The sequence below is a fragment of the Rattus norvegicus genome, chromosome 3, assembly GCF_036323735.1.
Source record: "Rattus norvegicus strain BN/NHsdMcwi chromosome 3, GRCr8, whole genome shotgun sequence".
NCBI lineage: Eukaryota > Metazoa > Chordata > Mammalia > Rodentia > Muridae > Rattus > Rattus norvegicus.
In genome coordinates, this window is record NC_086021.1 from 80,041,561 (window position 1) to 80,067,228 (window position 25,668).

General features: G+C 49.2%; 1 protein-coding gene and 1 long non-coding RNA gene across 3 annotated transcripts; both read left to right on the top strand.

Annotated features, from left to right (window-relative positions):
• Positions 1–37: 37 nt before the first annotated feature.
• On the top strand, positions 38–16,140 carry Hoxd3 (homeo box D3). Of its 2 annotated transcripts, NM_001271038.1 has the most exons (3): positions 4,566–4,863; positions 12,144–12,767; positions 14,536–16,140. In NM_001271038.1, the coding sequence occupies exons 2-3, from the start codon at positions 12,227–12,229 to the stop codon at positions 15,291–15,293; spliced, it is 1,299 nt and encodes a 432-aa protein (NP_001257967.1). In that variant the 5' UTR covers positions 4,566–4,863; positions 12,144–12,226; the 3' UTR covers positions 15,294–16,140. The 2 variants fall into 2 exon arrangements, with proteins under 2 accessions (XP_038960342.1, NP_001257967.1); XM_039104414.2 differs by having other exon boundaries at positions 38–12,767.
• A 4,685-nt stretch (positions 16,141–20,825) lies between these two features.
• LOC120101574 (uncharacterized) lies at positions 20,826–22,447 on the top strand. Its single transcript, XR_005502243.2, has 2 exons — positions 20,826–21,264; positions 21,428–22,447. It is a non-coding gene; the product is annotated as an uncharacterized LOC120101574 (long non-coding RNA).
• Positions 22,448–25,668: the final 3,221 nt, after the last annotated feature.

Sequence of the window (25,668 nt, forward strand, 5' to 3'; positions counted from 1 at the left end):
CAATTTATTTGGTGCCTGTGGTGTAAAAGTTAAGTCACTCAAGGCTTAGCAATTCTACACTCCCCTTGTACTCCTGATTTGGTGACTATGTTTTGTGAGCAGTGAAGAGCCTGGCATGGAATCTAGGCTCTTTGTGGGATGGAGGGCATTATTTGTTGAGAGAGAAGCAACTGCTTGGGCTACCATGGGGCTCCAAATCAGCTTTTGGTCTTAACCAGTTTTTAGGCCCCCTTCAGAGTGGGCATGAGAAACCTTTACACTCTCCAGAGGCTGAGCGAGTTTGCTTTTTTTCTGGGCCTAGCCAGGAGTGGCTGATGGTTGCTGCTCCGACCTGACCTAGTTGGCCTCCCATCTTGGACTCCCACTTTTCTGGGGCTACTAAACCCTCTCTGGTGTTTCCATCTCCTCCCTGCCACTTCCCAGGCATCTTTCTTACCCCTCAGACAACAATAAACACTCTCTACTATAAAAAGTAGCATACACTATTTTTATCAAGAGGGCTTTCCCACATCTTGGCCTCAGCTTTGAAGAGGGGGCCAAGATAGGAGTTATAAAATAGACAGGGGGTGTCTTGCTGGAGACAGGAAATAAGCAGGATGCATAAAGTAGGACATATGTCCTTAATATATGGAAGGGCTCGCCCCAGACGCGTGGACATGTGTATTTATAAGTGCGCAGACAGAAGTTTAAATATTCAGACACATTTTATGATTGTCCTCTGCCCGTCTTCTGGTTAATGGCTCCTCCTGTGCCCACCAATACATCAATACTGCTGTGTGTATTGAATCACCGGCAGGGATGAGAAGGAAGCGAGTCCATAGCTAAGCCCGTTGAGTACAGTACAGTAAATCGGACCCTCGGCAGACGGCGCCATGTTGGGGAGCCCTCCCTGCCCCCCACGCCGGGCTGGGAGGCTGGGGGCTCGGCTGTAGTCAGGGGAGGGCCGCTCATAACCCGGAGAATTTTCAAAGTGCGAGGAAGATGATAAGAATAGATTTCTACAAGTCGCGACCACGTGATTGGCGAAATAATTAATTCAGCACGTCCCTTAAGAAACACGGAGTCGTCATTAATCTGCCACGCAAAGGGCTCTCTCCGACTTGGAAAGTGCAGGGATCCCGAGAACACGGCCCGCCGAGGGGGGCCCCCTGCGCCCGCAGACTCGGGCGCCTAGCGCGGCCCGCAGGTAAATATTTGGGCGACTTTTATTTCATCAAATTTCAATCCTTAATGAACTTAGCTGTCAGAGTCGCTGACAAATAGTTGCCTTTGCTTCTCTGGTTTGGAACAGCGCGCCGGTCAGAAGTTGTTAGTGGCTTGGATGGTGACCTTTGGTTCAGCGAAGCTTTGCACTTATGAAAAATTACTACGGGGCGGCCGAGTGTGTGTGTGTGTGTGTGTGTGTGTGTGTGTGTGTGTGTGTGTGAGAGAGAGAGAGAGAGAGAGAGAGAGAGAGAGAGAGAGGATGAGGATGTGAGGGTGTGCAAGGGGTGAGGGTGTAAGGGGTAAGGGTGCGCACAGGCTGCTCCCCAGACAACAGTAGTTTAAAAAAAAAAAACAAAAAACCGCCCGGCTGGGGACACTCCTGGCGCACGCGGGCCGAGGTTGCCCGGTCGCCTGTGTCTACCAGGAACAATGGTCGCTGTCACCGCATCTGCCGCCTATTCTTAAAGCAGCGAGAAAAAAGCCCCGGCCCTCTTTTCAGGCTAGGCTCGTAAATTTTTCTTTGCGTCATAATAGAAGGCTATAAAATCGAGTTGAAATTTTACCCCAGGCAGGTTTTAACCAACGGATAATGATTCCAAGCTACTTCTCTTGCTCTCCGCCTTCCCCACCCCAAGCTCAGCTGCTTGTCGCCCCTGCAGCAGTTTCTCTTTGCTTCCTCTTTAGTTTTGTATTTGTAATTTTTTGAATATCTAACAAAACAAAAAGAAGTCCTCCACCTCCCAAGTCGGAGCAACTCAGGCAAAGGGAAGCCTCCGAGGAAGAGGAGGCTTCGGCCAGCTGCAAAAGCGATAGGGTCTCTTGCTCTCATTTTTGCTTCTTTCCCCCCTCACTCCAAGAAGATTTGACATCCCAAACGCAGCTTTGCTTCAGTCCTACCCCACCCCAGCTAGCTCTGTCCCTGGGGTTGGGGCAAGTAGCAAACATTCTCTTCCTTTAGCCGCAAGCTCTGGTCTGAGTGTTCATACACCTCCTTACCCGCCTCCCAACATCTGTGATTTGCCTTCATTGACTTTGAGAAGGATTTCAGCAAGCAGGAACTGTCTCTGTGTGGTGGTTGTTTAGGGGTGTGTGTGTGTGTGTGTGTGTGTGTGTGTGTGTGTGTGTGTGTGTGAATTTTTTGGTGTGTGTATATTTCTAGTCAGGACAGCAACAAAGTTTCCCCATTATGAATTATACATCCAAACAATAACACATTAATTCAATTATTCAAAGATGACAAATGTTTATGTGCTTAGCAAGTGACTCCTGCACGCAGATTCCGGGTGCTTTCTCGGCTTGCATTTTTCTCAATGAGAATCATCGCCCATCTCACCCCACCCACTTCAATCCACTCACACATCCCCTTGTAAGCTTAGAAAGGAACCCACAAAAAGGCTACCCGACTTCACCAGAGGCTGGGCCGCCAACAGCCTCCAAAGGCCCGGCTTGGCGGGCACAGGCCCGGGCTATTTTATCAGTGTGACAATTGCCGGGGTTGGTGTGATAAATCATCGTAAGTAATTCCTGAAAGGGTGTGAGGCTGTTGGGGGCCGGGCGAGGACTGTAAATCTTTCCGGTTTATTGCTCTATGAACATATGCTCCGATTGAAGAAGGCTTAGATCCTTTCCTGGAGACAAATTCCCGCAAAGCAGCCCCCCCTCTTTGGCAGGGGATTAACACTTGCCGGGGGCCGCAAGCTCAGCCCCTGGCTGGAGGCTTGGAGGCGGGGTCCTCTGAATGGGGGTGGAGTGGGGGCAGCCTATGGTCCGTCGCGACAAGCACCCCAAGTGGGCCTGATCCTTGGCTGGGACAGGTGAACAGAAAGGGATGAATTTCCTGTCAAGTTTGGGAGCTGGGACCAGTGACTCTTCCTTTGGGATATGCCGACTTCTCTACACGGGGGATTCAGAACCTTTCTTCCTGGGCCGCCCGCCTTGGTCATTTACGGCTTTGGGGTACTTTCTTTCTTAGGAGGGTAGGAGGCCCTACAAGCTATATCGGGCATCAACTCCGTGGCAGAACCGCTCACACACACACACACCACCACCACCACCACCACCACCACCACCACCACCACCACCAACAACAACAACAACAACCCAGAAAGCCAAATTCGTAGTTTCCCATAGTGTGAAATTCTATGGTGAGGGAGACCGGACAGAGGTAGGTTAGGAGCTCGCTGCAACCCAGCAGTGAGCCCTGGCCTAGATTCGCTTAACTCTTCTTCCCACACGCAGAATATCTACCGCAAACCTCTTCTAGCCACTTGCAGAGTGGTGAGATCGTGTTCTGATACTATAATTCTAAAGTAGAAATCTCCTTATCCCAGGTAAGCCCGGTTCAGTAGTCTCCCCTGCCCTCTTGGAGGTACCGCAGGAAGCGGGAAGATGCGGCTTGGCTGTTGCTTGGCCTGTGGGATCCCGCTGGCTCCGAGCTGGTCTGGAATCACACTAGTCAAGGTGGGCAGATCCTCACCTAAGCGGTTCCAGACCCCAAAGGGCTTGGGTGGAGTACTCGGGGCTCCGAGAAAGGGGGTCACACCGGGTCCTGCCCTGCTGCTAGGCGATTTTTTTTTCTGGCTCAGAAGTGGCGGCTTGCCTGCTGGGTCTACGAACCCCAACCAGCGCCCCCAAGGAGTGCAGGTGGTGGCAGGGTGACAGGCTAGAGTTGAGAACCAGTGGGTCCCACCTTAAGGCAGGAGCGGGTGTTGTGGCACAACTTAAGTGCCTGGCAGGGAGTGGGGATAGTAGGGTATCTGCCTGGGCGGACGGACAAGGCATCGTGTCTAGGTGCATGTAGATGTGAAGTACAAGACGCCGAGGAGTCCAAGGCTTCTGTTCCGTAGCCCTGTTCCAGAAAGGCTTTTAAGAAGCAACCTTTAAAATGTCTAATCCACTGGTAGGTCTGGCAGAAGGCCGGGTCGGGGTCAGAGGTCTTTGCCCGGAGAGGTTCTCAAGCCTCCATCCCACCGCACTGGGCCAGGCTGTGGCTGCGCTGATCCCAAGCTGCAAGGACGGAGCTTTTCCTTTTTGTCCACCCACCAGTGTCTGCTCCGGGGAAAGGCGCCTGGGTCCCAAGCTTCCTGCGCCCCTCCTCCCAGCCCCCAGGCCTGGCTGCGCTCTTGGTCTGGATGGCGTGAAAGTTTCAGCCTCAATCAGTACAATCTTCCCTCGGGGTCACGTGAACAAATATGCTCGCATTTGAAGGCAGCGTCTGTATTTCCCGACTATGAGGGGGTTTCCGGGGCTCTCTCCAAATTCAGAAAGGACCACGTTCCGAAAGCAAAACAAACCCCGAGCTCTGGGGGGCCTGGGAGGGTTGGGCAGGAACCCAGGAGTGGGTGGGGGAGCCAGTGGCCGCCGCTTTGGGCCTGGGAGCCGACCGGCGGGCGGGTGGACCGACCAGCGAGCAGCGCAGGCGAAGCCAGCTTGGGGACTACAAACTCGTTCCTCCAGCGTTTATTGGTAGTTGAACCTCAGCCTGGTTCCGTTCTACCGGGAATTCCGTGTACTCTGGTATATGGCCGAGTCTGCAAGCGCGCAAGACCAGGGTTGGGACACTGTTGTCTGCAGACAAAGGGGGAAGGCTAGCTCTGCCCCCCACTGGCGCCCACTCTGAGACCGAGGACACCAGGTTTATGATAAATTGGGATCCAGGTAAGCAATTGCATGACAAAATGGAAATCTTTGGGCACAGGGCTGCTTGCTGCCCTGAGCGGGATACTAAATATGATTTATTTTGTGTAATCTGTGATCTTGATTATTGCCAATTGGTGAGGCAGCCCGCAGACCTATATACACTTCTACATATACATCGAGGACGGTGATTAATCGTAACGAGGTGCGCTTTTATGGGGACATTCCCCGCCTACAAAAGGTTAAGAGGACACTACCTTACCATGCTTAGAGGGTGGCCGGCAGCATTGGGGAGGGGGTGTAGCAGTTTGAGGAATGGGTTTGTTAAGCGGACTAGGGGCTGGAGTTAGTATTTTGAGGGTAAATGTGTAGTTATGAGAATGGACTGAAAATGGAATGAATAAAAGAGACCTTTTTTTTTTTTACACTGTCACTGCCAAAGTAATATGGAACATCATATTAATTCTGTGTCTTGGGCTGCTGGGCTGGGTGCAGGAGGGTTGATTTATCCATATTTAAAATAAACTGTGTGGCCAGCCAGCTCCCTGCATTGTTCTGTGGGCCACCTCCACACGCTCAGCCTTTCCCTCTTGCTGTTGGCTTCCTCTGTTCCCCCATAGGAATTAAAACGTCTCTGAAATTAAGGACCCCCCCCCAAAAAAAAACTACCCTGAGGAGTTTGAGAGGGTTCTCCAGTGTCTCAGCATAGGCTCTGGCTGTTACAATGATGAACAGGTTTAGTGTTTCTGGGTCCTTCTGTCCAAATAACCCTACACGGTGAAAGCTAAATCAAATTGGTTCCTGCATCCCTCATATCTTTTGTTGACTTGTTCCTCGTGGCTTCAGGCTAGAAATGTAGAAAACAAATATCACAGGTCTTTTCCCTCAAACAAGGCAAGAGTGAATGACCCTGTGAGCAGAAGTGGCCAAATCATACTGGACTACCCCAGGGATGGAACCCCAAAGCAGAAGCACTGTCTAAATTTAAGTTGGGACAGTCTCTGGTGGGAGGAGGACTGAGTTCCAAGGTCCTGGCCATCAAAGGGAGCAGGAAAAGTTGTTTTGTCACTTAGCTGCACTGGGCTCCATCAGAATTTGAAGTCGGTGGACATTTTTCTTTGCTCATTGCCTCTGAGCTGCAAGCCTGCCAGCTTAGTCAGCTGAATCCAATTACAGCAAGCAGCATTTCATTTGGCCCCACGGAGCACTCACTTATAACTTCCCCGAAATTTTCAATAATCCCCACCAAGTCTCTTCTCCAGGCCCTCTCCTGAAGAGGTTTCCCTGGATAATGCTGGTGGGTGGGGTATGGGGGTTATGTCTGAAGTTAGATTCCCCGGACAGCTAGACAGCTTAGCCGTCAAGATTCCCTTCTGCTTCTGAAGTTTCTGGCTGGGAAAAGTGTGTTGGAACTCAGGCAGGACGAAGCCAGCCTGGTTCAGGCCACGATTGGGGGCACCTACAAGCCAAAACTAGGCCAGTACTTGGAGCAGGGCAGGGAAGGAAACGTAGGAGAGAGCTTTGAGAAAAAGGGTGCTTTGCTTATGACCCAACTAACTTGGGGTCCTTTCTGCTTTCCACTTCCCAAAACCCCTGAACCCAGAGCTCAGAGAGCACCCCTCACCCAGGTACGAACTTACCGGGTTCCTCCACGCCTGGAAAACAAAATTTAGCTAGATGCGTTGGGACTGCGAGGATCTTCTTCTCAGGGAGTGATCCTACTTCTAAAGAAGCCCTTCTAAAAAAATAAGTAAAAATGATCAATCTGAGCAGGTTGATGTCTGCCCATGAGATTGTATTATATAAAACGGTCTGGGGACTGCGGGCCACCGGTTTGAGCATCCTGATAACTCCTGCACCTACACTATGTCACCCTCGGGGCCCAGTCAAGAGGATTGGGGTGTAGAAAGCAGACAAATGAGGATCCTTCCCCAACTCAAGTCGTCTGGGAAGCTGAAGTCCGGGCGAGAAGTTAGAAGTCCTACCGGGCTGGGATCTCTCTGAGGCGCTTCCGCTGGGTGTTCATTAAGGGGTGAGTTATTGCAACAAGAGCCAAAGGTCACTTCAAAGGCTTATGGCTATGCTCTCTAGTCTTTAGAAGCGCCCTGAACGCTTTGTGTGGGGTTTTCCCGGGCGCAGTTTAGTGTTTGCAAACTACTGAGTCGACAAATTGCACAGGGCAGATGCAAGAGAGAGACTGCGTCTCCCTCCTTTCACCTGACCGGAGGCCAGCGCTTGCTGAGCAGCCGCAGTGGTGAGCGGTTTGGCTTGGTCATAGTTTGGGGTTGGAGATAGGGAAGGTTGTTGGTTTCTTAGGCGGTTTATAGCCTAGTCCCGATTCAGAACTGAGCAGCCCAGAATGCTGTGTATTCGCTAACACATCCAGGAAAGCGAGCTGAGCCAGAGATATAATGTGCAAATCAGGATATAGCAAGCGCCTCACTCCCGGTTTACTAGGGCCCTGAGGGCGCAGCTTCAGTTAACATCCTCCCAGGTGCGCCTACGTATCTACCCTCCTTTCCGGTTCCTCTAACCTGTAAGCTTCTTTCCACCTCCCAGGGCTTCTCTGAGCGGGCTGACCCACTTGGCTCACCCTCTGGTCCTTTCCTCGTGCGTTCAGGTCCTCCCCACCCCCTATCCAGCCAAAGATTTTTGCCCTTAAGCTCCCCTGGATCCAACTGTGTCTTCATTCTGCTGGGGCCAAGCGTCTGGAATAGCTGCAGGCATCACATACAATAGTCACATTGATTGTGACACCCTTAAAGGGGGTAAAGGCTCTCCTGGTATGTTTGTAAGTCAGAACCGGCTGTTACTGAGCTTTCCATTTTGTTCCAGATCTGCTTCCACAGAATACCTAAGAAACCCGAAGAGCCTACAAAAAGAGTTAGAGATAAAATTCAAGGAAATACACATGCAAAATTGTGGTGAGTGGGGGTGATTTAAATAAACAAAAAAAAAAAACAATTTGCGCTACATTTCCATTCCACCCCCCTCCTTCAACTCAGGGTAGCCATCCCAGGATTCATACATCAAGACATAAAACAAAGGGTGGCTTTGAAGTGGATCACCTCAGTGTGAAATGCCGCCTGTTACATGAGAACCGATCATCAGCCTTCAAATTTATGGTGCTTTAATAGAGTGCGTCCGCTGTCTTAAATGCAGGGTATGTTACAGTACTGAGTTATCCGGGCTAAACAGGAGTGATTTAGAATGGGCGTCCTGGGCTTCCCAAAGGGCAGAAGAGGCTCAGGCTGAGGGGTCGGGAGAAAGTGGGCAGTCAATTCTCTTCTCAGCAAACCCGCTGAAGACTTGTTTTCCCAGAAGTAGCAGCCACCAGGGCAAGGAGTGTGATCGCTCCGTTCCACTGAATTAACGAGAATGCCCAGTAAAACTCGGGGCCTCCAGGAAGAGATCCGTGGGTTATTGGAAGACCCGGGTTAGGCAAAATAGGGAGTGGAGGTTAGAACAACTTAAACCTCCAAGAATTTGAAGAGAAACTGACACAAGAAGTGTCCATCATCTCCCACTTCTGGCACCCAAGACTGGCACCGACTGACGGTGGCGGTCCGCTATTCACTACCTCAGCAACGCTAGACACAGCCAGAGGCTGTGGCCTCCCTCCTAGCCCAAGCCTCCCTCTTCAGCGGCCTTCCCGTGGCCGCCGCGGGCGGGCGAGCGAACGCCTGGCATCCATCGAGCCTCCTAGAGTCCGAGACCAGGCGAGCAGCAGGTCTGTGTTCCTCGGCCGGCCGGGCTTGCGATCCTCTCTTTCCAACTCGGGCTGCGGAACACAGCTGCTACTAGGCCAGGCTGGCGCCAGCCACTTTATATAATCCCGCAGCTCGCACGCAGGGTGTGTAAACGGGAAAAGTGCGGAGTAGGGGGATTCTTTTGCTGTGCTGCCTCCTACGCGGAGCCTGCTTTCCATTTCTGAAAAGTGCCGGGCCTTGGGAAGTGTTTTTCTTTTCATTCCTTACTGAAGCGTTTACTGCTGCCGTGGTCACAGTCATAAATTTTGTTACAAACCACAATGACAGGTGCATTGATATGCACCGTGAGAGCTCCAGCTGCTTAATAACCCTGTCCCCTGGCCGCTGTGAGCGCCTTTTATTTATTCGGTATCATATTAGGTATTGATCTGGGCAGAATTAAGTGCAGTGAGCAAGTATCAGGACTCCGGTGCTTCTGAGGCTAGGCCAGCTGAGTGGGCCAGCATGGCTGGAGAGCGAATAGTGCGAGCTCTGAGAGGGTGCCTGGCCTTCCTTCCTTCCTTCCGGTTGGAAACCAGTCGGCCCTGTCTTCTGGGCCTGCCTTTAGGTCTCCAAGTTGAGTTAGGTAACTTCCAGGGACTTTGGAAAATGACTAGCCTTTCCGTTTGGCGACCTTTCCCTAAGAGGTCCAGGGGTTCTCTAGGGGACTGAATGACTGCACAGTCCCATTCCTCCGGGCTAGAGTGAGGGTGGGGGAAGATGGGAAAGGGGGGAGGAGGAAGAGGAGGAGGGAGAAGAGGAGAAGGAGGAAGAGGAGAAGGAGGAATTAAGAGGAAGCTGAGAGGAAAACAGAGGACTACTCCAAAATAAGAAGTCCTGCTCAACTTCCCCTCCCCCAACCCCCTCCCCCCCCAACATTTGGGTCTTGGTGCTCAAATGAGCGAAGGTACCAAAGGGTGAGAAAAGAAAGCCTTAAAGGGGGGGTGATCGAAAAGGGGGGGGTGATCGAAAAGATGAGCCACTGAACAGTTGACCATTGTCCAAATGATTTATGACCCAGTGCTGCTTTTTAGGTTCAAGCAGAGTTCACAAGGAGTAGGGATTTCTGGAAAGAAATAAACTGATTTTTTCCCCCAGTTTTGTAACAATATTCTCAGGTCACCATGCTTTGGAAGAGGGGTTTCTTTAGGGCTCTGTCTGGTGGGTGCTGCAAAGGCTGTTTTTCCTTCCCCCAAGAGAACAAAACAATTGCTACCTTGGCTTGTAGAGAAACTGACGGACATTAGGCCATGAAGTAGATCTGGAATTCCTTCAGACAATGTAAACAGGCAGGAGATGACTGTGGTTGCGGTGCTGTCGTGCTGTCGCTGTACCTCTGAGACTTTTTATAGAGAGAGATTTCTAGGGACATGCCACAGAGCACAAATACTATGCAAAGTCATCCATCCCATAGGCTTGCTTAGTTCCTCAAGAAGCTATTTTAATGTGGCTGGTCCACCATCCAACACAAACTTGGTCAACAAGGAGGCAGGAGGGGGATGTTTTGCTTCCACAGTTGTCAAGGAATAACAAAGCAGCAGCAAATTCTGGTGGTCTCAGAAGCCTGATGTGACCATTTAGACATCTAGAAGCACGAACCCTGAAAAACCCTAGAATTTTGCAAGCCGGCATGCCAGGTCCTTTGGCCTGGGGCAAACATGTAAATATTAGTCACAGAATGAGCATTTAACTGTCCATTTGCTATTTGATAACTCTAGCAGTCAGAGATTGGTATTGAAAACTAATCAAACAAATTAGTCTAGCTTTGTTAAGTAGATATCTTAAGTGCACACATTTGTATATTCCTGCAACCCACTGAGAAAGGCCCTGTCTCTCACCTAGATAAATGACATATTTTCTTATATTCTAAGAAAATGGGGAATGATACTACCAAAGGAAGGCTAATTTGGAGAGGTTTTTTTTTTTCAGTTGGGTGGGCTTTCTGGTGAAAATACAGGGGGAATTTAATGCAAAAGTATTTTGGTTCCTGGGTTTAAATCCGATTGGCCAGAAGTTGCATGATGGGTTCTCTCATGATGATGGAAGCCAGGGAGAGGTTTGGGAAAGAAACTTTGCCTGAAAGATGAAGCCAGAGAGCTGAGCTGTGAGTTTTCTTTATCAAACAGACAAAAGTGATTGAATGATATTAGTTATACATTAACTCCTCAGGAATCTTTCAGAAGGGGCAGGAAAAGCATCTCCCATGAAGAGTCGAAGCATACAAAAGAGGAAGAATTTTTCTTACCCCCTCCCTTCTTATTCTGGGTCCATTCATCATGTCACAAGAACTTCTCTCATTGGTTATAAGTTGGGTGAGAGGTGGGGCAGAATGGAAGGTCCAGAGAAGAGGTCAATAATAGTATCTGTTTATGTAAAGATCTAAAAATGATAGAGTTATGACAGCATTCACTATTCAGCCACAGTGCAAACATTTCAAAATCTAAATCACCCATTTTCAGGGACACCCTTTTAAAAGGGGGAGGAGGACAATGTAAGGGGTGTGGAAAAGTATAGGTGAAAAAAGCATTCCTTTTAAGCTTCAAAGTAAGTCTGAGAGCCTTTAAGTCTTTGTTTTTTACTACCCAGTTCTCTACCTAGTTCTCTAGTTTACTATCTTGGTTTCATAGTGCTGACCCACAAAACTAGCTGTGTGGATTCCCACCCTGCCATCCAAGAGGACTGTCTTGGTCTTCAAAAAAGTTGGTGTGGTTTTGACACCACATGGAAAAGATACTTTGGAAGGAAGCTCTGGAAACTCTGGGAGTGCAATAAGGCTTTTTCTTTCATCTATCAAAACACCGAGACTAGGGTTTTGGGGGTAGGGGACCCCACAGAGCACACACAAAGCCCTGGGGTTGATCTCTCTCTCTGTCTCTGCTTCAGTCTCTCTCTCTCTCTCTCTCTCTCTCTCTCTCTCTCTCTCTCTCTCTTTTCTCCAGAGCTGAGAACCGAACCCAGGGCCTTGCGCTTGCTAGGCAAGCGCTCTACCACTGAGCTAAATCCCCAACCCCCTGGGGTTGATTTCTAACACCATGCAAAAACCAAACCCCAGGATTATCCAAAGACTGACTAACCCATTCATCTAGCTATTCCATAACAATTTATTGCACTTATTACACGCAGGGCACTGTGCTTAGTATTAGTAATATGTAGATAAATAAAGTATAGTCCTCTCTTTTAGGAGTTTATAGTTTAGGGGAAGAATCAGCCAGTCCTAAATGGTTTCTGGAGCAGCCTCAAAAGCTATGTTAACAATCTTGGAGAAAGACAATTCTCCAAGAGAATCTTGGGTTGGAAAGAGATGCTTCCCTAGACTAAAGTTGAGCTCAGGAGAAGGAAAGGTTTTTTTTCCCCTTACATTTAGGAGAAATGTTCCAACTTTTTCAAGAGTTTATATAAACTGAGCTCCATAAAACCCCCAGTCCAGAACCTTGCCCATCTTCCCGCTTCAAGGTGAGTGGGAAGCGAGGAGGAGCATACTCTAGGCCTTCTATACTGATTGGTCTTGGCAATGACAGTCCCTCTAGGATCTTTCACTTTTCTTCTTGGCAGGTTACCTGGAGCTTGGAAACTGGCCCAGCTCTCTCAAGATTAGCAGACACTGGCCTTGGTGGAGAAGGAGACAGTGGTAGTCAATGTTATTTGAGCAGGGTCAGCAGGCCCTGGAGCTTCCTGAGTGCACCATGCAGAAGGCTGCATACTATGAGAACCCAGGACTCTTTGGAGGCTATGGATACAGCAAAGCCACTGATGCATATGGCTATAGCACTCCTCATCAACCCTACCCACCCCCTGCTGCTGCCAACTCCCTGGACAGTGATTACCCAAGTTCTGCCTGCTCCATCCAGAGTTCTGCACCTCTTCGAGCCCCAGCCCACAAAGGAGCGGAACTCAACGGTAGCTGCATGCGGCCTGGCACTGGGAACAGCCAGGGTGGGGGTGGAGGCAACCAACCTCCTGGCCTGAACTCAGAGCAGCAGCCACCGCAACCTCCCCCTCCACCACCCACCCTGCCCCCATCCTCACCCACCAATCCCGGAAGCGGAGTGCCTGCCAAGAAGACCAAGGGTGGGCCCAATGCTTCTAGCTCTTCCTCTACCATCAGCAAGCAGATCTTCCCCTGGATGAAGGAATCCCGACAGAACTCAAAGCAGAAGAACAGCTGTGCCACTTCAGGTAGCTCTCTAAGCAGGTCATCCCTTCAAATGGGCCCCAAGAACCTATTACTCAAAAACCAAGAGACTATAAGGGCTCTAAGGGCAGCATTAGCAACAATGTATCCAAACTCCCATTCCTGTAGAAATGTCCATCCTTTTTAGTGACTTTGATTGGGTACATACCCTGCAGAGAAAGTTTACTCTCTCATTGCTGGTGCCAATGCTGAACTAGACCCATACTTATTAATAGAAAGTCCTTCCTTCCACTGACATATTATCTGCCTTCCAAGGCTGCTGGTCATAACTCAGCCTCCTCTCCTACCCAATAGCCCTTCAAACGTGAAGACAGGTTGGGTATAGTTTTGTATACCCATAATCCCACCACTTGAGGCTGAGACAGGAGTGTGTTGAGTTTAAGGAGAGTCTGGGCTGCATAGTGAGTTCCCAGAAACCTTGAAGAGACCTTGTTTTAAAACAGAAACCCAAGTAGAAACAAACAACACGCAAAACAGAAGAAAAAGACTCATGCCCAAATAAGTTACAAACGTTATCCATTTCTTTTATTTAACTTTCCAAAGAACTCTTTAAAACAGATACAAGGTAACATCCTCACTTATCCCAGATCCACAGAACTGCAAAGTGGTGGGCTTGGATCTAACTGGTATGTCTTCAAGGCCTTTAAGGCAGAACTGTGAGACTCACTCTAGTGAAGCTGTAACAGGAAGAGTGTGTTCCAAGGGGAGAAAATAATTTGCAGCAAGAGCAGCTGTCCCTTTCTTGCCCTTGAAAGAGAAACTCTAGGGCTGAGAAAGACTTCTAGCCGGCCATTCTGAGTTTGAAAGAAAGTGGGCATGGTGAGGGGCTGATGGCTTCTGGTTGCTCTGACTGCTACTCCTTGGAAATGTCTAGCTTTGTGTTCGTAATGGGGATTATTTTCCAGGTTCAGGGCTAGTCTGAAGCCTGGGATATGATTTGTTATCAGGTCTCTGTTCTGTCTGATGCTCCCTGGGCTGTTGCTCCTAAGGGAAAGTGTCTCCCTGCCTGAAAGCTCGCTCCTCTGCCCCTCCCTCCTTAGCTCAGACACAGGCCCTCCCTCCCAGGAGAAATCCATTTGTCTTCCCACTGAAGGAGTGGACAAGCAGCTGAGGGGTGGCAGGGGAGGTGACGCCAGTGCTGAGGCTGCTGCTCCTAGCATTGCCATATGCACCATGCTTCCAGCCTGGCCTTGGGATCCCCTAAAACTCCAGGGCAGTATCTTTGGGGAGGGTATTTTCACCTCCCTGCCTTTGGGTGCCCCTGGCTTGAGTCGGGTGCCAAGACCCCCCCACCCCCATTTCCTTCTTCGCTCTTTGGAGTGTTTGACCTGTAAACAAACAAGGCTGGCTGAAGCTGCCTCAGATCCCCATCTTAGCTCCCAGCCCCAAGCAGCAGAGGTTGGGAGGGGTGTTCATAGAAGCTCTTTTGGTGGAAGAGTGTCTCATGAACTGCTTTTAGTCTCACAATAATGTCTTTTATGGCCTTTGGGTTAGGATGAAACGATGGGCTAGAATGGAGGAGGGAGAGAGGGCAGAGTAAGGCAGAGAGGTTACAGGTGCGACAAACAGGTAGGCCTAGCGGTGTGTGGAGTGTGTTCCCTCAGACTTTTACCTCTCAAAAGACCCCACCCTGCTCTAAACAGGGATGGAGGTGAGAGCTGGGGAGGAACATGGAGTCAGAGAAGCATCTCTTTCCGTTTGGGGGTTCCTTACTCCTCGCTCAGCACCCTCTCTATCTCCCTCCTTGCCCAGGAGAGAACTGCGAGGACAAGAGCCCACCGGGCCCGGCATCCAAGAGGGTGCGCACGGCGTACACGAGTGCTCAGCTGGTAGAGCTGGAGAAGGAGTTCCACTTCAACCGCTACCTGTGCCGGCCGCGCCGCGTGGAGATGGCTAACCTGCTGAACCTCACCGAACGCCAGATCAAGATCTGGTTCCAGAACCGTCGCATGAAGTACAAGAAGGACCAGAAGGCCAAGGGCATCCTGCATTCTCCCGCAGGCCAGTCCCCGGAGCGCAGCCCACCTCTTGGAGGAGCGGCGGGCCACGTGGCCTACTCCGGCCAGCTGCCGCCCGTGCCCGGCCTGGCCTACGACGCACCCTCGCCGCCGGCTTTCGCTAAATCGCAGCCCAATATGTACGGCCTGGCCGCCTACACGGCGCCTCTCAGTAGCTGCCTGCCGCAGCAGAAGCGTTACGCGGCGCCCGAGTTCGAGCCCCACCCCATGGCGAGCAACGGCGGCGGCTTCGCCAGCGCCAACCTGCAGGGCAGCCCGGTGTACGTAGGTGGCAACTTCGTCGACTCCATGGCGCCCGCGTCCGGGCCGGTCTTCAATCTGGGTCACCTCTCGCACCCGTCTTCGGCCAGCGTGGACTACAGCTGCGCCGCGCAAATCCCTGGCAACCATCACCACGGACCGTGCGACCCTCATCCCACCTACACAGATCTCTCGGCTCACCACACGTCTCAGGGACGCCTGCCCGAGGCCCCCAAACTGACACATCTGTAGCGGTTGCCGCCGGCCTGGCGCAATTACCTCTCTGGTTTTGGTGGCAGGGGTGGTGGCGGGGCGGGGCCCGAAAGGCAGTTTAGGGGAACCCCCCTCCCTGATCTGGCCTGGCAGATGCCACACGAGTTTCGGGCTTCCAGCGGCCGAGGCTGACGCGACTGGGCCTCCCCTCCAGGCGTGTCCTCCTTTGGGTGACTCGCTATAAATCAGCCGCAAGGATCCTCCCCTGTAAACCTGACAGTGCCATAAACTGCGGACCGAGGGACTCTAATCTGGTAATGGTGTCCCTAAGGTAAGTCCTAGACCTATCCGTGGCGTGTCCTGAAGAGAGGGACTAGAGCCTGGAGAACCCCGGGCCTGGCCCTTCTGTCTAGCTTAGTTTCAGAGACCTTAATTTATAATGCTCCTTCCCTTCCTGTAAAGATTGCATCGGACTAAACAATCTGTATTTATTATTTGAAGCGAGTAATTTCGTTTCCCTGATTATTTATCCTAGTCTTAATGTATTTATGTGTATATTTGTAGAATTCTGCAGCCGGGCCTAGGTACTCGCTCCCAGGCCTTTTGGGGGGGGGGCATATTTCATCTCTTTAGTCCCCTTGGTCTGAACTAGTTGAGAGAATAGTCTTGAACAGTTGTAACCGTGGCTGGTGTCTGTAGTTGTTGTAAAGGACTGAGATCACAAATGGTCCTTCATGGGTAGAGTCAGGCAGCCCGGTGGCATAGCGCGACTCAAGCGAGTCGTTTCTCAACAGCCGAAGCCCTCACCACTCGACACAGCTTACTGATTTCAAATTGTCTGGTACTATTTGAACAAACATTTAGAATAAAACATTTTTTTCAGTTGGAAGTGTATCTGTGTTAATCACACACATCTGCAAGCAGATCACTCTGTCTCTATCCCTGTATGACCCAGGGTTGGGGGAAAGGACACTCTGAAAATTATTTTATTTATTTATTTATGGAACCTATTGCATAAAATTGGCGTGGAGAAATACTTGCATTTAAGCTCTTAAAATTGGGTGGCAGTAATTGTAGGTTGCAAACCTTGATAAATTCTAAGTGGGGGTGGTTGCTATAGGACCTTGCCAGAGCAGCACCTGCACGGCTTGTTCGTTCTACCACTTCTTTCTCCATATGATCGGCACATGAGGGGGGGTCCATTTTCTGCATTAAATAATAAAAATTAAACCTTGGGGGAAAACCCTGACAATCAAAGAGAAAGCATAAGAGAAGCAGGAAGGATTAAATGAAAGCTAAGGTGCAAAAGAAATGATCATGTAGAAACAAGCATCAGGCTTTTTTTTTTTTTTTCCCCTCTAGGAATTGCTCACAAAGTTTTCCTTTGTAGTAGTCAGTAGTCCATTTCTAAAGAAAACAAACATTCTTCACAATGTAAAATAATAAAAGTTTCATTAACGGAACACAACACGTATAATATAAACACCTTGCCTACTCCTGTTTCTTTGTGCAAAACGGGCAAAAAGTCTACAGAATTTATAATCGTTTTGTAAATATTAGTGTGGCTCGAGCTAGGGTCGAGCACTTACACCCACTTCTATAGAAGGGGCACTTGGAGAAAGGCCTTCAGACAAGGTTCAATTATTTTGTATTTCAACAAAGTCCGCCCACGCATCTCTAGTTAGTTTGGCAAATATGCAACTCCCACTACCAGCCTGGTGACACGAGGTGAAATTCCCATTGTGTGGAGATAACTCCTACTTTTCTGGTACAACAGCAATCATTTTCTAGTTGGATGTTTGTGTTTCGCTCAGTAATGATGGCTCAAAAATAATATTTAGTTTCCTTGTTCCTTTGTGCTGTTTTTAAAATGGCATGTTAGGCTGGGGTTGGGAGGGGATATTCTTTTGCTAAATTTCACTCTATCTGAGCAAGTTTAAAGTATATATGTTGTAGAATTGTATCAACAGAATAAATGACTTCAATCGAAGGCATATTTTACCCACTCTCAAGGCTTAACATTGTTTTCTCTGAAACTTGCATTCATAGGCAGAATTTATAATTGTAAGAAATTATTTTTTAAGCTATTACGGAAATCAAAGAAATGCTAGCTGTCTCATAGGGAACCACAGCCACCTTTCTTAACCGGCTAAATATTAAATAGATGAATTGTCAGGCTGTTTAGATTCAGCCCGGTTCCTCTCATCTCCTCTTCATACCATAAATAATAATAAAAATACATAATGCATCATGGCTCTAGGCGTTTCCCAGCGCGGTGTGTTACCGCAGGAGTATCTGCTGAGTCTGCGGGTGTCTGCAAAACCCCAAGTGTCATCTGTGGCTTAGGGTTTCATGGATTAGACTTTAAACAGTGTCTAGCCCGGCTGACATCAGCTTCCTCTCACACATAGGCTCTAAGGAAGTGTCAGGTTGGGGGTTCCCACTCTCCAGGCAGCCGCAGCCTCACAGGCCCCGCGGTGGAGCGAGGCTGTTGGAAGAAGGGGGAGGGGTCGCTTAGACCAAACCTGCCTCCTTTTCCTACCTTCTGAAGTTCTAGCGACTTCAGAGAATTGCTCGGTTCTTTCCTGCCACTAACGCGAGTCACGTGATAGGCACACTCGCTCCTAGCGTGGGTGGGGGCGGCGGCGAGTTCTGGGAGGGCACACTCCCACGCGGCCGCCCGCCCGCCCGAGAGAGTTGGGCCCGCGGCACAACCATTTAAAACTTCATAAATTATAAACAAGCCGCCTTGGCCTTCGCCATAAATTCCACTCCTCTTGAGCCTGCAATTAGTGTTAGGAAGCACCCAAGTCTAAACACAACCAAACGCCCTCTGAAGGGCCCAACTGCCCGAGGTTGCAAGCCTTTATTTATTTCCCTGTGCCACCCCCTCTGCACTCGAGGCTTGCACACAGTCACCTCCTCCCCCGCCACCGCGGGCAGTACACACTCCGCTGGGTTCCCCGCTCAGCCCGGGAAGGTCACAATAGCAGCTCTATCCACCGAGGCGCCCGCCGCCTCCTCCCTCCCGGGTCTTCGAGAAGCAAAGAAAGAAGTGTGGGGGAGGGGAGCCTGGCCAGCAATGGCGCCCGGGTCTCAGGCCTCCGTTCTTGCTTCAAGACAAGACGCGGGAAGTTGGCATGGGCAGGGAAGCATCACCCTAGCTTGTCTTTCTCCCACGATTCTCCTCTCCCACAGCATTCCTCTGCTCCCAGAGGCTTCACCGCCCGGTTGAGGATGCCCAAAGCCGTCAGGTCCTTTGTACCAGCGGCTTCCTTTCTGGTCCTCTGCAGAGACAGCATTAGCCACAACAGAATAGATGCCAGAAATGGGGAGCATCTGGGCTCCTTCGTAGGGCGTTGGCCTTGGAAGGTCTACCTCTTTTGATGAAGTGGGAGGATGACTTCGTTCCAGCCTTGGGCAGACCCCCCTTTTCTCCATAGTTTTTGGGGCGTACAAGGTGTGTGTGTGTGTGTGTGTGTGTGTGTGTGTGTGTGTGTGCAAAAGTCGAGGGGGAAATTGAGAAGGTTGTGGATCTCCGGTCGAGTTGAAGGACATTAGATCTAAAGGAAAGAGATCATGTCCTTGAGCCTCGCTCATGGATGGCAATCATTTGGACTTCCCTGGCTGTTCTGTCCAGATTAACGCAGGATGACAGTCAGGCAGAGGTATGGCCATGCTGCAAAATGGAGGTGGGGGTGGAGGAAGAGGGAACGCTTTCCTTGCATCCCGCAGAAACCTCGGGATCCATTCTGGAGTGGAATGCCTAGACCCAATTGAGCTAGCCAGACGGTGGGAAGTTGCGGTGGAAAGCCCTGGCCACTGGTGAGGAGGTTTAAAAAAAAAAAGAAGAAAAGAAAAGAAAAGAAAAGAAAAGAAAAGGGGAGATCAGTACATATTCTGCCTTCTAGCTTTCAGACCCACCTCGTCCAGGGAACTTGAGAAAAATCTGCCCCTGATAGAATCATTAAGTCAAGCATCCATTTGTACCGGTTCTCTGTTCAGGCTTTCAAATGGGGGAGAGGAAGAGAACAAGGAGCTTGGGCTTTTCCTTGGTCCAGCCCGAGCCCAGTCCCTATCAGAGATGTGTCAGCTAAATTGGTTTCTGAGGCCCCAGAGGCTGCTAACCTTGCTGAACAAGAGTTTTCAAATTTCTGTCACTACTAACGGATAGTGACTTCCTACCCTAGCTTCTGTCCTTTCTCCCTCACTCGGTACCACTCCAATGGTCCTTGAGTGAAGTGCTCTCTTCAGACACCAGGTTCAGGAGCCCAGGATCTCCATAGGTTGAGGTTTTCCATTACAGAGGGTAAATGGGGGGACACGAGGGGTGAGTGTTTGAATAACAAAGAAGCTAACTCTTCCTCTGAGTACTCGACCCCCTGAGGCTACAAGCTTGTATACACCTTCAATGTTCAAGGGGTTGTCACAGGTCTGTTTTGGCTTTACCAGGAGAATTGGTTGAAACTTCCTTGTGAAGTCAAGAATTGGGTAATCCCAGTATACAGGTCTAGGAAGGTCTTCATCTGGGAGTTCTTGACAAAACTTTGGTCCTTCTTTGAGAAACTTAAAGAAAATAACAACAGAAGTTCATGAGTATACAGGAGAGTTAGGAAGCCCAGAAAACACCCCCACTCTACCCCCACCCCATTTTGTCATCACTCGTGAGGATTGAAATTCCCCAGACAGGGTATAGGGCATATTAAAACCTGGGTCAACAGACTTTTGGGCATTGAGACATTTAACCAACTGAGGCTGAGTTGTCGATAGCCAAGCCTTAACTAACCCACACTTGTAAGGGCTGGCTATTCTAGATTCCTCTCTCAGAAAGCCTGGATGGATAGCAAAAGACCGAATGGGTGAATCTTCTGCCCTTGCTGCAGTGCTAGTGCTGAAGGAATGTGATGGAGAGAACCATCCTGTACCTTGTTTTCTACTCCACTACAAACGTTCTTACCTTTGGGGTCCAAGGTCGGTGTCAAATGGATTTATAAACCTAGCCTGAAGCCCTTCCTTAAACATTTCCCTCAGGTCTCACACCCTGCCTGTCTAGTTGCAAAGTTCAAAGACAATCCACTTTAGGTCAGGTCCAATGCGAGACAAACTGAACAGACTTCCCACATGCGTGCCCAATCTTTTGCCACAGCACAGAGATATAAGTGCCACCATGCCATCCCATCAGGTCTGTGGGGTTGGGGGCCATTGCACGCGTTTTTATGCTTTTCATCTTAGGATAACTACTTTAAAAAACAACCTGGGAGTTGAACTGGTGGTAAACATGACGGGTGGCAAATCTACCCTCAGTCTACCACTAAGCTACACCCACAGCCCGTGGCAAAAACACTTGACTGGTTCCTTTGGCTAGCCTGGCTCATTTTTTCAATAAGGTCTGGAAAAATTACCAAAATGGGGTTTAACATTAAAGAGGACCAGAGGAAGAGGAGATCCCCGGTATAAGTCAGGATTCACGAAGAGCTTTTGGTCCAGATACAAGGACGATGGACCAGGGAAACAGACTTGAAGCAGGCTGGTAGAGCCAGTGGGCAAGGCCCTTTCTTAAGGAAAGGAGACTGGAAGACCCTTGAATGGCTTTATTGTTCACTTCCTTGGCCTGCAAATACCCTAGCCCTCCCCTCCTTCTTCTCTAGGCCTTGTAGGAAAATGGGTCACACTAGGAGAGCTCTGGGGAGTTGGTCCCAGTGTTCCTCATTCCTGTCTGCCATTCCTTGGAGCAGCACGGAGGCCATCCCCGCGGCTGGCAGGAGAACACAAAGGAAGCCCCGATTCGGTCCCTGGACCTTAGGGTCACTGTAAGCAGGAGGCTGGTGTGATTTCCAGTCTCAGAGTCCCGGTCGCCCGCGGGAACAATAGCAGCCGCCTGCCCGGGAGGTCGGGCTCTCGGCACAAAGCCCGCTTGGTCCGCGCGGCTACAAGACTCGCGCTCTGACCAGGCTGCGGTCACTCGCCGGTGTTCCCGCGTCCACCTGGAACTCTCCGAAAAAGACAAACGGTGAGTTAATCACCCTACCGGCTGGCGGCCGCGTCCTCTGTGCCCGCCCTGGAGGCGGGATGGGGAGTGGGGTTCCTCTGTGTGTGTGTCTGGGGTGGGGGGCGGGAAAGGTTAGTCCTATTAAGAGTTCATCAATCACCGGTGTGCACTTTTCGCTCGACAGCGGTTCCTCCTACTTTGGAGCAAGTCTGGGCCAGCTGGGAGCCGACCAGAAACCGCAAGCGGAGGAGATGCTGGCACTCCGGGTGAGCGCTGAGGGAGGGGGCGACACACAGTCCTGCGCCTGCCCAGCAGCGACGACGATAGGCTCCAGGCACGCCGGAAGGGAAGGTCGGGGACGACTCTGCACTGCACCCGAAGGGAGGGCCACTACTTCCTGAGCTCTAACCACCGCCCACCAGCCCAGACCCCAGACCTCACACTTCATAGCAAACTTGCACCCACGCTGTCCCTTGACCCATTGTGACCCTGCATTCTCCCTCTACCCCAGTGACACTCACGTTGGTCTCTCTGTTCCTCTCTCTGAAGGCAGGGCAAGAGCAATCTCAATGAATCAAGGTTTCTTATTGACCCCAAGTCTGCCTGCAGGCCTCTGCGTGGGAGTAAGTAGGTCAAGGCTGCCACTGAACTTGGAGTAAACTTGAATTCCATTTAAAGTTACAATAAAAGTATGTGCATATCCATCTACATCACTTCCAACATCTTTCCTGCCTAATGCAGCAGCAAGACTAGTAAGTATTTTTACTTCAGCTTTTTTGGAAAGTTCATTTTAGTAGTATAAAGGAAAGATGGAGGTTTCCACAGACAGGCATGAACCTTGGAATTGTTTGCACCAGGTCCGTTTGGGTGGAGTAGGTGGTGACACACTCCTAACTACCTTCACTACCTCTGGAGTAGCAAATGCACTCTGTAAATTATAAAAGCTTTGGCCCAGTCCCCCTTTGTGCTTTTTTCTCTGGCTGAAACGCTTCTTCAGTTGGGTCAGCTGCAGTACCCAGCCTTCATCAAAGTCCTAGAATGTCTTCCTTCCCTCAGCCCTCTTTGTCATTATTTTGGGTGGAAATGAACTTATTTTGTAAAAAAATGTCCTACTACCATTTTGTTTCAGACAGATGATGTGGCATTTAAGGTTAATACAATATGCTAACCCACTGAGCAATTAAAAAAAACCAAAAACTCTAAACTTGCTTCTTCTGTTAAGTTTGTCCTGTCCCTTTCTTTGATCTTCCACCAACCCACTAAGCAGTTCCTGTGTGCACTGCTTTATGCTGTGGGATAGATACAAGGCTAAGTAATTAACAGGAGGTGCCCTTAGTCTAGTGAGGGAGAGAGATTCTCCTACAGCCTGATAGGGCTATAACATACATTTGCTCTCACTGTTCCAGAATAAAGGCAAGAGCTCTTAACCGTACTGTAGCATCAAGCCAGCTTCTCAAGTGGTTTTGGTTTTCTGAAGAGTTAAGAGCTTTTCAGGTCAAGGAAGAACCAGGCAGAGAAAGGAACTTATGCAAAAAAAAAAAAAAAAAAAAAAAGGAAGAAAGAACAATGGCAGTGGGCACCATGGCTGGCAAGAGAGTTTCTACAAGGTTTGCGGAGAGGAGTCTGGAATCAGGTCTTGAGCTGGGACAAGATGCTCATTATCTGACTGGATGCTAACTCTTGGGGGCACTGTGTCTAATTGGAGAAAGGAGATAGTCCAGTTTAGAGAAAGGAACAAGGTTGAGAAAAAGAGGCATTTAAGAGATTGGACTCAGAGCACTTGGTGATAAGCAGGATGGGTAAAATTCCTGACTTTCTGTTTCGAGGGACTGAGTGGGAGTCAAGCCATTAACTTCAATACATAGAGGAGGAGGAAGAGGCTGGGAGTGCTCAGTGCAGGTCTATTTGGTGCTTTCTACATTGTTACTGATAGACCCTAAGCGATTCACTTCATTTTTCTGAACTTCACTTTCGTCAACAAAACAGTCAATAAAGATATCTACCTCATAGGTTTATCATGGTGTGTGCGTGTGTGCGTGTGTGTGTGTGTGTGTGTGTGTGTGTGTGTGTGTGTGTGTTTGCCAGCACTCGAGCTAGAATTATCTTCGAAAAGCCCAAGTAAATCTTCTATATAAAGCTCAAACCTAGGGGAAACATACTCCCACCCTCATCATGGTGATCAATACTGAGATCCTGGGTGGCCACAGAGAAATAAGTCCCAGGGAAATTAAAAACAACACCACCCTACTGCTTTCCAGATATTGAACCCACCCTAATGCTCAGGGCGAGGTCAGATCAGATTAGTAGTCAGAGCCCTCTGCTTCCAGAGGGGGTGTTCTCTGGAGAATTCATATAGAAATGTGGTGTTGGTATCAAACCACTAAAGAGGAGGCCTCTTAGCAGATGTCAAAAAGCTTTTTGGCTTTTTTTTTTTTTAAACATCATATATTGGGATGCTTAAGTTCTGTGAGGAACAGCACAGTATAGGAAGAGCATTGGGCATCTGACCTTGGCCATTCACAGGGTTGTGGCTACCAGTTGCTTGTTTTTTTCTGTGCCAGTTATTGTCTGTGAAATAGATCAGATAAAGGGAAAATGACATTTTATGGGATGCTGTAAGGGTAAATAAAAGATGAAATTTTCTGTTTATCAGATTAAAAAAGAAAACAAACACCTTTAATACCCCAATGATTTGGTAAGGGTGTAAAGAAACAGGAACTCTGATAAGTAAGTTACTCATAGAAATACAAGATGGGTCTTTGCTTTACTTGAGACAGGGCCTTTCTCAATTTCTCAGAGTGTGCCTTGTGTTCTTCATTTTAGAATAATTTATTTTATTCTTTGTATATGACAGTTTTGTTCACGTGTAGACATGTGCACCACATATTTGGTGTCTAAGGACTTCAGAAGAAGGGATCAAATTCCCTGGAACTGGAGTTACAGACAGTTGTTGGCTACCCTGTGGGTACTGGGAATCGAACCCAGGTCCTCTGAGAGAGCAGAGGCAGGTGCTCTCAACCTCTGAACCATCTCGCTAGCCTCTGGCTTGTGCTCTCGGTCCTCCTTCCTCTTGAGTGCTGGAATTACATTGCTTCGCTTTTAAAATGAACAGTTTAGCAGGATGCATTGAGAACGTCAGCACATACACACTTTGACTGAGTAACTCCATTTCAAGATAGTTTTTTGAGACAGGATTCCTCTGTGTAGCTCTGGCCATCTTGGAACTTGCTCTGTAGACTAAGCTGGCCTCGAATTCATGGAGATCCTCCTGTCTCTGCTTCCTGAGTGCTGGAATTAAAGGTATGAGCCACTGCTGCCCAGCTTCAAGGGATTTCTTAATGGGTAACAACTTGTATATATGTATTTATTAGCAGAAGTTTGAAATGGGTGAAGACCTGTCAACAGGAACCAGTAAAATCAATTTGGAAAGTGTACATAGTAGAACAGTATGACATTTCAAAAGTTAGTTGTGTAGTTCTGTCTGTATTACTGTATGGGAAGATCTTAAGATACAACAGAGGAAAGTGCTGTTGTAAAAATATAAAAAATAAAAAAAGTAAGGTTGCCTTTTACCCCCACTAGGTCTGGCACCGAGGTGCCCCAAGATATCTGCTAGATATCTTAAGTCTCAGTCAGCAAAGCGTCTCACCCGCTCTGCTCTAGCCCATATCACACTGCCAAAGGCCTCTCTCTGAGCCTGGCAGCAATCTCTCTATTTATCTAGGTCCCAAGGCAAGTTTCTATGCCAGAAACACACATCCCAACTCCGTGGCGGCCCAGACCAGCTGCCCCACATCCCATTATACTTAAATCTACACATGAAAGAACACACAACACAATAACCTTTGACCCAATTGCTAAGATATAATTGCCTACCTAAACATACAGAGCCCAATACACATCCATCCCTTAAAAACATTTGTAACAACTTGTAAAGGTATAGTGTGGAATCTTAACATCACCCGCCATATTGTCCTGCCATGGCTTCTCTCCCTCTCCCTCCTGTCTCTTCCTCCTTTCTGTTCCAGTCTCCTCCTCTTCCTTCAAACTTTTCTCCCACCCATCCTTCCTTCTTGTCCAATGACAGGCCTCCTTCTATCTTGTACCTGCCTCACCTGTGACATCATCCCACAGGAAAGAACACCAGAGCCATAGACCCTGACTAGCCGATGACCATTGGGTTAAAAATATGGAGAAACATGGATTGTTCATGTATAAAGTGTTTCTGAGAGGCCGGAGAGATGGCTCAGCAGTAAAGATCACTGAATGCTCTTCCAGAGGACATGAGTTCAATTCCCAGCTCCCACGTGGCAGCTCACAACTGTCTGTAACTCCAAGATCTGTTACCCTCACACAGACGTACATACAGGGAAAACATGAATGCACGTGAAATAGAAAATAAATAAAAATTAAGTGTCTGAAAAA

Excerpts from the sequence above, each read along its gene's own strand:
- Hoxd3 (XM_039104414.2), top strand. The coding sequence starts at position 12,227 with ATGTTATTTGAGCAGGGTCAGCAGGCCCTGGAGCTTCCTGAGTGCACC. Across the intron at positions 12,768-14,535 it reads GAACAGCTGTGCCACTTCAG|GAGAGAACTGCGAGGACAAG; the intron begins GTAGCTCTCTAA and ends CTCCTTGCCCAG.